The sequence below is a fragment of the Oncorhynchus tshawytscha genome, linkage group LG19, assembly GCF_018296145.1.
Source record: "Oncorhynchus tshawytscha isolate Ot180627B linkage group LG19, Otsh_v2.0, whole genome shotgun sequence".
NCBI classification, from domain to species: Eukaryota; Metazoa; Chordata; class Actinopteri; order Salmoniformes; family Salmonidae; genus Oncorhynchus; species Oncorhynchus tshawytscha.
The window spans coordinates 28,881,477-28,891,298 of NC_056447.1; the positions used below are offsets into that span (position 1 = coordinate 28,881,477).

General features: G+C 41.5%; 1 protein-coding gene across 1 annotated transcript; it reads right to left on the minus strand.

Annotated features, from left to right (window-relative positions):
- Window positions 1–2,785: 2,785 nt before the first annotated feature.
- On the minus strand, window positions 2,786–7,393 carry LOC112218583 (tetraspanin-3). Its single transcript, XM_024379492.1, has 7 exons — window positions 7,180–7,393; window positions 6,206–6,397; window positions 5,442–5,516; window positions 5,063–5,164; window positions 4,803–4,955; window positions 4,626–4,709; window positions 2,786–3,676 (listed from the first exon to the last, which is right to left on the minus strand). Exons 1-7 carry the CDS (start codon window positions 7,240–7,242, stop codon window positions 3,584–3,586), a joined length of 762 nt encoding a protein of 253 aa, XP_024235260.1. The 5' UTR covers window positions 7,243–7,393; the 3' UTR covers window positions 2,786–3,583.
- Window positions 7,394–9,822: the final 2,429 nt, after the last annotated feature.

The following is a 9,822-nucleotide window of genomic DNA, read 5'->3' on the forward strand; positions in this document are numbered from 1 at the left end:
TGACGGACCCTCCACCTCCAAATCGATCCCGCTCCAGCGTACAGGCCTCGGTGTAACGCTCATTCCTTCAGCGATAAACGCAAATCCAACCATCACCTCTGGTGAGACAAAACCGCGACTCGTCAGTGAAGAGCACTTTTTGCCAGTCCTGTTTAGTCCAGCAACGATGGGTTTGTGCCCATAGGCGACATTGTTGCCTGTGATGTCTGGTGAGGACATGCCTTACAACAGACCTACAAGCCCTCAGTCCAGCCTCTCTCAGCCTATTGCAGACAGTCTGAGTACTGATGGAGGGAATGTGCATTCCTGGTGTAACTTGGGCAGTTGTTGCCGCCATCCTGTTCCTGTCCCACAGGTGTGAAGTTCGGGTGTACCGATCCTGTGCAGGTGTTGTTACTCATGGTCTGCCACTGTGAGGACGATCAGCTGTCCATCCTGTCTCCCTGTAGCGCTGTTTTAGGCGTCTCACAGTACAGACAATGAAATTTATTGCCCTGGCCACATCTGCAGTCCTCATGCCTCCTTGCAGCATGCCTAAGGCACTTTCACACAGATGAGCAGGGACCCTGGGCATCTTTCTTTTGTTGTTTTTCAGAGTCAGTAGAAAGGCCTCTTTAGTGTCCTAAGTTTTCATAACTGTGACCTTAATTAATTGCCTACCGTCTGTAAGCTGTTAGTGTCTTAATGACCGTTCCTCAGGTGCATGTTCATTAATTGTTTATGGTTCATTGAACACGCATGGGAAATAGTGTTTAAACACTTTAGAATGAAGATCTGTGAAGTTATTTGGATTTTTACGAATTATCTTTGAAAGACAGGGTCCTGAAAAAGGAGTGTTTCTTTTTTTGCTGAGTTTACAATAGTCAAATCATAGTGTAAAAGCAGGTGAGCAGTTTATATTTTTTGCCATTTTCTGGTAAAGACTGAGCATGTCAAGCATAACACGTCAACCCCGTTACCCCTAGATAGGCTAGGAATGTTTTAATAATTAGGAATGTTTTAATAATTAAAAATGTTTTGGAAGCTTCAATTGCCCCTCATTGCTGCACACAACAAGCTTCAATTCCACATGTCACAATGGGATTTATGGCTGATTTAAAGATGCACAATGCAGAAATGGCTCTGCCAATTCCTGGTTGCTCAAATTCTAATTCAGTTAGCCTAATTTCAGTATTTGTGACAAAACAAGCAAGTATAGTGTAAAGAATCGTTGTACCATCTAAACTGCTATGAAATATATTTTCCATAATCAAACATTTGTATTTTCAGCTGTTTGAAGCTGGTATACAAAAACAAAAGTAAATAAACGCAAAAACAAATCTTAAGATTGGGAAGCATAGAACAGCGCACATAGAACATATCTACTGTTTCTTAGACTTGCTTTCAATAAAGAATGACAGATCTATAACTCACATTTCTTTGTGAATCTGGTCAGGTCGCTAAAAAAGTTACATATTGCAGCTTTAAGATGAAAACCTCAACCCTATTACGGTCAACCCAGTTACTTAATGACACTTCATGGGCACTTACAATATGTTATTATTTGTGAAGTGGAACATGTGCTTTTATGGCAGAATGTGAAATGAATAGTTGACCAAATTAGACTACACAAAATGTACTCTATTCGAGGAACGACCCTTGTGTTGTTTAGGAATCATACTGTAGCGAGGACAGCTGCAAAGTAAAGTGCACTCGCACACTGTAGTCACAGAGCTATTTATATTCTTTAGTATTGAATATTACTTGTGTGTTTGAGCAATTAAGTGGGATATACTGTCCACATGCTAGAATTGGCAGGAAAATACAATGGCTTAGATGAATTTAAGGTGATACTTCTAATCCCTCTTTCCTTAAGAATACTATTCGACTGACATTTGTAAATGTATTTATGAAGGACTCTAGCTTTGAAAGTGTTTACATAAAGTATTTCTTACCAGCTATATTGCATAAAGTGGACTAGCAAATGAGGTTGTCAGTTTCCTTCGCATAGGTCAGCCAGGCTGTTTGTTTTCAGTAATACAAATACAAAATTCCTTTGATTTAAAACTTTACAGGCTTCATTACAAGTAAATACAACACTTATTTGGAAACCCCACAAGCAGCTGTCCATTTGTGACTCAAGACAAATCACATTACAGTGCAGAGTGATCCAACTAGTTTAAAAAAAATATTTAACAAATACTTATGTACAATGGCGGCCTACCCCGGACGACGCGGGGCCAATTGTGCACCACCCTAAGGAACTCCCAATCACGGCTGGATGTGATACAGCCTGGATTTGAACCAGGGACTGTAGTGGAGTCTCTTGTACTGAGATGCAGTGCCTTAGACCACTGTGCCACTTGGGAGCAGTTCAAAGGCATCTGGTCACTAAGAGCCTGACTCATTTGTAGCTTTATTACAGACAAGGTAGAACCGGCCTATGGCACCCTGATACCCAATTTAACGATCTAATGACAAGGCTTGTCCCAATAACAAGATTAAGACATACCCAATCATCGGACTCTGTGCTTAACCAAAAGCATGGCTACATGAATCACTTAGCCAGTTCTCCCTCCCCCTGGGAAAGATATTTCCACAAAAGTGGTTTAGGATGTGGCTCAGTGGCTCTGCCAATGACAACAGCTCTCAGACAATTAGTGTATGAACATCGGGATGCTTTGTCTGGAGAAAACCATACAGCTCTAATGTCCACAAAAGAGAGCCATGGCTACAGTCTTGGTTGTGTGCAGAGAAAAGTGAGCATATTTTTGTGAAATATAGAAATAAATGAAACTACAAAATATTCTGGCTGGAATACAGTTTATTTCCTTGTTAAAGTCCCCCATCTCTGGTTTCTTTTTCTCTACATGACTACATTTCTTAAAAATCAATGCCACACAGAAAGAACAGAACATTTTAGTAACAGTGCATGTGGATTAATCAAATGCCCACATTCTTGCAAAGCAAATCAGTTAATTGACTGCACTTTGGTTACTGCCCATTCCTGGTGGGCCGATGCAGTGCCATTGACTTGTATACCGTCTATAGTTCCACTGCTTCTCATCAGAAACAGAATGGTGCTGGTGAAGGGTGAGGTCTGGGCCAAACAAAGCAGTAGCACAAGGAAACCTCACACACAGGAAATGTTCAACTCAGCTACTTGATAAATGCAAATATTTATAAAATATTCCAAAACCATACACATATTGCAAACTGATATGAGTAAAGTATTCAGTCCACATATTCCATACAGTAGGTTTATCATTCACAGGGGCCTCATCCTTGTGTACCTCAAACAGGTAAAACTTATGCGCAACAAATATCATTTGTCACATATCACAGAGCAACAAATAACAAAAAAAAAAACTTGTTTAATCACCATTTAAGAATTTGGCTTGTGGCTTTTTGAAAAAAAGTAACAAAATACCAACTTACATAGCATGTAAATAAACAGTTTTTTCACCACTTAACCCATCACCATTGTGGAGTATGAGCCACCATGTGAGGAGCTTTTCAACTTACAGCAGAGGAGACCTGAGCTTGGGCAAGCCAATGAACCCTCCCCCACTGACAAAGCCATGAACCTAGGTGTGTGTGTTCCTTATGCGTAGGTTCCCCCGGTCATGAGAAGCTCGTAGGCAGGGTCACGGCTCCTACGGCACAGCACCACACAGGCACTCAGCATCCCAAATACCTAGGAAAGGAAAACACCAGGGGTTGAAGTGTAGTGTCAACCATGTCTTCCATCCATCTGTTCCTGAGGATGTCACCTGTCAGCCTCTGACCTGGGCACTAGGCCAACTACTCTCCCAGGAAAGGCTGAAGGACACAAAGCTACTAGATCAGCAGCAAACAGGGAAGCCTCTGGGTGAAAAGCCTCTAGGATTACTGCAAACCAGAAAATGCACATCCACACACTCATTAGCCCATAAAATCTAATGTTGATGAAATGCAGAGGTGACATTATAAAAGGATGCAACTACAGTACATTGATAAACTGCTATTTAAATGTAGACTAGAACCATTTGCTGTCCTGGGGTTAAGCTGGGTATCTGTATTGCACTTTGGGACAACTGCTGATGTAAAAAGGGCTTCAGAAAATACATTTGATAGATTTTTACTGAAATAATGAATGACAGCACTTTAAAAGCAGCTCTCTGTCATGCAGCTGCCCCCTCATTGTAGTTAAATGAACGGAATGAAAAGGGGTAAATCCAACAAATGACATGCCGTCTTAATCCACTCAATTCCCCACTGCCTCCAGAATCTGATTATGAACATAATAACAAATCAAAGTAACTAATACATTAAGTCAATGCAAATTGGCAGGGGACAATGTTCCTTTAGGCTCCATTTAGCCTAGTTTGAGATGTCCTTGTGGCCATGCCATTTCCCCTTTTCCAGAAATTCCTAGATGCATTTTCCCTATCCCCACAAAACAGTCCCCTCTAGGCCCTGTTCCTTGAGGCTCTGGTGGAGTGTGGCTGGGGGTTGACATAATAACGGCATACCCAGGCCCACTCAGCCTCCATAATGAATCACTTCATGAGTCATACCATAGGGAAGGGCAGGGGGGGGGTCACATGATGGAACAACACATCCATTAGTTGAACGAAAGAGGGCTGATGGAATTGGATCTGTACCTGAATTGCAGCGAATGTCAGTGCAGCCCAGATGACATACATCATTATCTCCTTTAGTTTCTTCACAACAAGGGCTTCACATCCCTGGAAACACACAAACAATACATTGTGTAAGATAATCAATGTGTATGTTATGCATGAGAGCAAAGCATAGGTATGTTTTGGACAATCTCTTACCTCTGGATAGAGGTCTCCAGGACGGGCTAGAGAGCCCGTACAGTTGCTGACATTAGGTTTGCAGCAGCTCACTGGTACACTGTTGTTTTGAAACTCATTAAACCAGCGTGTGTTCATCCAGTCTGAGTAAGTGTGAATTCCACAACAATGGAGCTACAGGCATGACAAATGGTGATGGTTAACACTAGATCATTTTAATACAGCTTTAAATCATTTAACTGTTACACAAAACATGGATTGCCCAAGTTACATTCTATCACCTGTCTTTGCACGTAGTCAATGGCACGGCTTGAGGCATCTGCATTGGTGCCATTGTACTCATTGTACACCTTCTGGATGGAGTGATTGACCTCATCTTCAACCTGTAAACAAACAGGTTACTGGGCTTAACGGGACAATCTTACATAACCTCATTAATGCATGTCTAATGAATACTAGGCTGCTATAGTGAATCACCACTTAAGATAACACTTTCTCCATTCATGGGAAGACTAAAAAGATAAATTTCCTACTAGAACATTTTTAATATTGTTAAACAAAAAAAGTTTCACATTGGAACATATCCAGATAATTGGTATCCTGAACAAAATCTGATTTTCACAAATGTAAGTCAAGTACATATTGATCAAGGTTACACACCTTCGATCTGTAAATATAACCAAGAACCACCACAGCCACTTCCGTCACAAACACTAGCAGGAGAATGATGACAAACTGTGGTGAAAAGAGAAAGAATTAAACAGAAGAAACTCCTGAAAATTAAAGAGTCCCTGAGGCAGACAGGAACATTTTAAGATCTCCAACATTTATTTGGGGCAGGTAGCGTAGTGGTTAGAGCATTGGGCCAGTAACCAAAAGGTTGCTGGATCAAATCCTCAAGCTGACAAGGTAAAAATATGTCATTCTGTCCCTGAATAAGGCAGTTAACCCACTATAAGATGTGAAATAAGTCACACATTTAAATCAACACTGTAATGAAGGATTATCCAACATAAAAAGGTGAAATACAATTATTTTTAAAAACATGATACAAAAGCTCTCTGCTGGCCAGTCTTCTGGCCAACAGGATTACTGAGGGAGTTCTGAGACCAGTTTGAATGTTGTAGTAGTAGGGGATAAGGCAACATTCACTGCAGGGCTCTAAAGCGCAACCATTTTACTTGCATATGCACCCAATTATTTTTTGCAATGATTACTTCACTGCACCGAAGCCCGAGTGCCATGGGGAATACATTGAGCGCAGATTCATGACCGTCACGCTTGTACCATTACTACAAAGAAAACGTTGTTACCTCAAATATTTTTCATTGTACTCCTAAATTTCTTTGTGTGAGCCTACATTTTTCAACTAATGCGCACACGTGCTCCCTGTAAAAAACATCAGCGTAGAGCCCTGAACTGACCGTTATTAGGCCACAGCGGCTTTCTCGTATTGTGGCACAGCATCCAATAAGACCGATGATGAAAAGGAGGCCTCCTACTGCAATTATGGTCACAGCAGGGATAAGGGTGTACACATCCTCAAAGAAGTGGTCGTAGTCATCATAGGTGATGAACACGTAGGCTCCAACATAGCACAAAATCCCTGCTGCTGCCTGTATTATGGGGGGAGAGAGTATTAAAATCACACACAACAAAAAAAACATAAAACAAAAAAAGGTTCAAATCAGTGTGGCCTCTGATGGTCCCTCAAGGAGGTTGTTTGGTCTAAATAATCAGAGGCCAATCTTGAGCATGCTATGGGCTAAGGATGAGCCAAAAGACATGTTTGTCTGACACAAAAGCATACAACTTTACAACCATCCCATTGGCATTATAATAACTCAAATACCATTGTGTTAATTGATCTCTCAAGCCTAATTTTAGTTGAAGGCATTCAGTTGTACAACTGACTAGGTGTCCCCCTTTCCCTTTATATCCTAACATATGGAAGTTTAGAAAAAGAGCTGCCAACAAAACACTATGTTGAGGACCCACTTACAGTATGGCTATTAGGCTACCGTTTCATTTTATGGGAAGGGGCATTTAAAAAGATACAAATACATTGGCTGGGACAAAGGAGGCACAGAAGCCCAGCATGAAACTCCCTGATTCTAGCCGCAGTAGCCAAAGCAACCAGACAAAGAAAGACAGAGAACAAAAGGAAATGTTCAGCAAGCTAATGTTAGTTACATGTAAAAGGGATAGCAACATGACTGCAAGAACATTGCACTATGTAGTAACCCGAAGGCCCAACCAGTATATTGAAGATAAAAATAGACAAACAGCCACACGGCCTAGGTTGCATTGAATGGTAGTAAGTAGCAGGTTGCTGCGTATAATGTTGTGGATGAGAATTTGCGCATTCTCGAACGACACAGATGTCGTTTTAACTTACCCAAAAAATGAGGTTCAGAAAGACCAGCACTGTCTTTGATGAGGTAATACCACACTGACCCATGATTAAAATAGGGATTCTCTATTACAGTAAAAACGTATTTGTGAACTAACTTGCTATGTCCTCCTGCGTTTACAATCCATGCCTGACTGGAGTGGATCCTTTCTCCCACACACCGGAGTCCTAGCGTCACATAAACCAGCTGTATGTCATGTGACCCGATGAGCTGGTCATCCTTGCGGTGTGTATAATAACACCGATTAAAAGGATCTAACCCCCTTTTTTTTATGTCGCCTAAAATGACATACCCAAATCAAACTACCTGTAGCTCAGGACCTGAAGCAAGGATATGCATATTCTTGATACCATTTGAAAGAAATCACTTTGAATTTTGTGGAAATGTTAAATTAATGTAGATATATAACACATTAGATCTGGTAAAAGATATTACAAAGAAAAAAAACTATTTTTGTTGTTGTTGTTCCATCATCTTTGAAATGCAAGCGAAAGGCCACAATGTATTATTCCAGGTTTGTACAATTTAAATTTTGTCCACTAGATGGCAGCAGTATATGTGCAAAGTTTTAGACTGATCCAATGAACCATTGTAGTTCTGTTCAAAATGTTGTATTAAGTCTGCCCAAATGTGCCAATTTGGTTTATTGATACATTTTGAAGTTCATAACTAAGCACTTTCCTCAAACAATAGCATGGTATTCTTTCACTGAAATAGCTACTGTAAATTGGACAGTGCAGTTAGATTAACAAGAATGTAAGCTTTCTGCCCATATCAGATATGTCTATCAGATATGTCTACCGGAAATGTTCTTGTTACTTACAACCTCATGCTAATAACAATAGCCTATGTTAGCTCAACCGTCCCACGGGGGACACACCGTAGCGGTTAACCAGTTACATGCAGCCTGGTCTAGGCCAATAGGAAAGCCTCAGAATTTGCAGTGAGTGATTAACAGCATCAAAAGCTTTTGACAGGTCAATAAAGAGGGCAGCACAATGTTGCCTTTTAACCATACAGTTAAGCACATAATTTATAACTAGGGATGCAGCAGAGAGTGCTATGACCTGGTCTAAAATTTGACTGATGTACATTTAGAATACATTTCAAAGATAAGAAACATTTTAGCTGAGATTTAATCAAGGATTCTAATATTTTACCTTGGAGAAAAAGTTTAGAAACAGGGCTATAATTATTTAGGTCACAAAGGTCACCACCTTTGTGAAGGGGGAATACATGGGCCACCTTCCAAACCTTGGGGATAGTTCCAGATATAATCGTCAGGATAAAAAATATGGGTTAATGATTCAGCAATCAGGGGAGCAGAGAGCTGCAGCAAAAATGGATCAAGCACATCAGCCCTAGTGGATTAAAAAAAAGTGTATCTTAAAATTAAGCAAGGCATCTAGCACATTACAGGTAGTAAATTGTTGAAATGAAAACAACTAGAAGTTGACGGGTTTAACACTCAAGTCAGCTAGAGAATGGCAGAAGGAAGAGAAGTCGACTGACTGACCAGAGTCAATTAAATCACTGTTTCTCTCAAATAAAAAGCCTGCTGAGGTAAAATAATGATTGTATGTATTTAATTTACAATCTGTAGAAACTATGAGAATAGAAAGATTCAGAACTTTTTTGAAACATCACAGCACAGTTGAAAAATATATGGCAAATAGAAATCCAATACGGATAGTGTTAAGCGGTAGATGGAAGGGGTTGAGTGGAGCTGAAGGGTGGGAGTTAAAACAAACAAAAGATAACTATTTGTCAAGGCTTTGGGTAACTGGTGAAAAGGAGTCAGGCGCAGTAGAGTTGAGATGCGTGGACAAGGTAATTAAATCACAAAAAAACACCAGTATAGAAACAATACAACAGTGCGTGAAATATACCGGTACCACGAATAAATGGGCATAAGTATAAAACCTGGCACAAAATACCAGCCGTCAGAATCAGCCATCAACATAGAACAAACATGCACACAAACATGGGGGACACCAGAGGGTTAAATAATGAACATGTAATGGGGGAATTGAAACCAGGTGTGTAAAAACCAAAGACAAAACAAATGGAAAATGAAAAGTGGATCGGTGATGTCTAGAAGGCCAGTTACGTCAACCGCCGAATGCCGCTTGAACAAGGAGAGGGACCGACTCCGGCGGAAGTCGTGACAGTACACCCCCCCCCCTCCACAGCTCCAGCTGTGCGCCGACACCGGCATCTGGGACGACCCGGAGGGCGATCCGGATGGAGGCGGTGGAAATCCCGCAGCCTCGAAGGGTCCAATACGTCCTCCACCAGCACCCAGCATCGCTCCTCCGGACCATAACCCTCCCACTCCACGAGGTACTGAAGGCCCCTCGCCCGACGCCTTGAGTCCAGTATGGATCAGACTGCATACACCGGGGCCCCCTCGATGTCCAGAGGGGGCGGAGGAACCTCCCACAGCTCAGACTCCTGGAGTGGACCAGCTACCACCGGCCTGAGGAGAGACACATTGAACGAGAAGTTAATATGGTAATCTGGGGGAAGCTGTAAACTGTAACAAACCTTGTTCACTTTCCTCGGGACTTTGAATGGCCTCACAAACCGCAGACCCAGCATCCGGCAGGGCAGGCGGAGGGGCAGGT

What these genes read in the sequence shown, in the direction of transcription:
- LOC112218583 (XM_024379492.1), bottom strand. Translation starts at nt 7,242, where the DNA reads ATGGGTCAGTGTGGTATTACCTCATCAAAGACAGTGCTGGTCTTTCTG. An exon ending in TTCTGAACCTCATTTTTTGG is followed by an intron (nt 6,398 to 7,179) that starts GTAAGTTAAAAC and finishes CCCATAATACAG; the next exon opens with GCAGCAGCAGGGATTTTGTG. An exon ending in CTGGAGACCTCTATCCAGAG is followed by an intron (nt 4,710 to 4,802) that starts GTAAGAGATTGT and finishes GTGTGTTTCCAG; the next exon opens with GGATGTGAAGCCCTTGTTGT.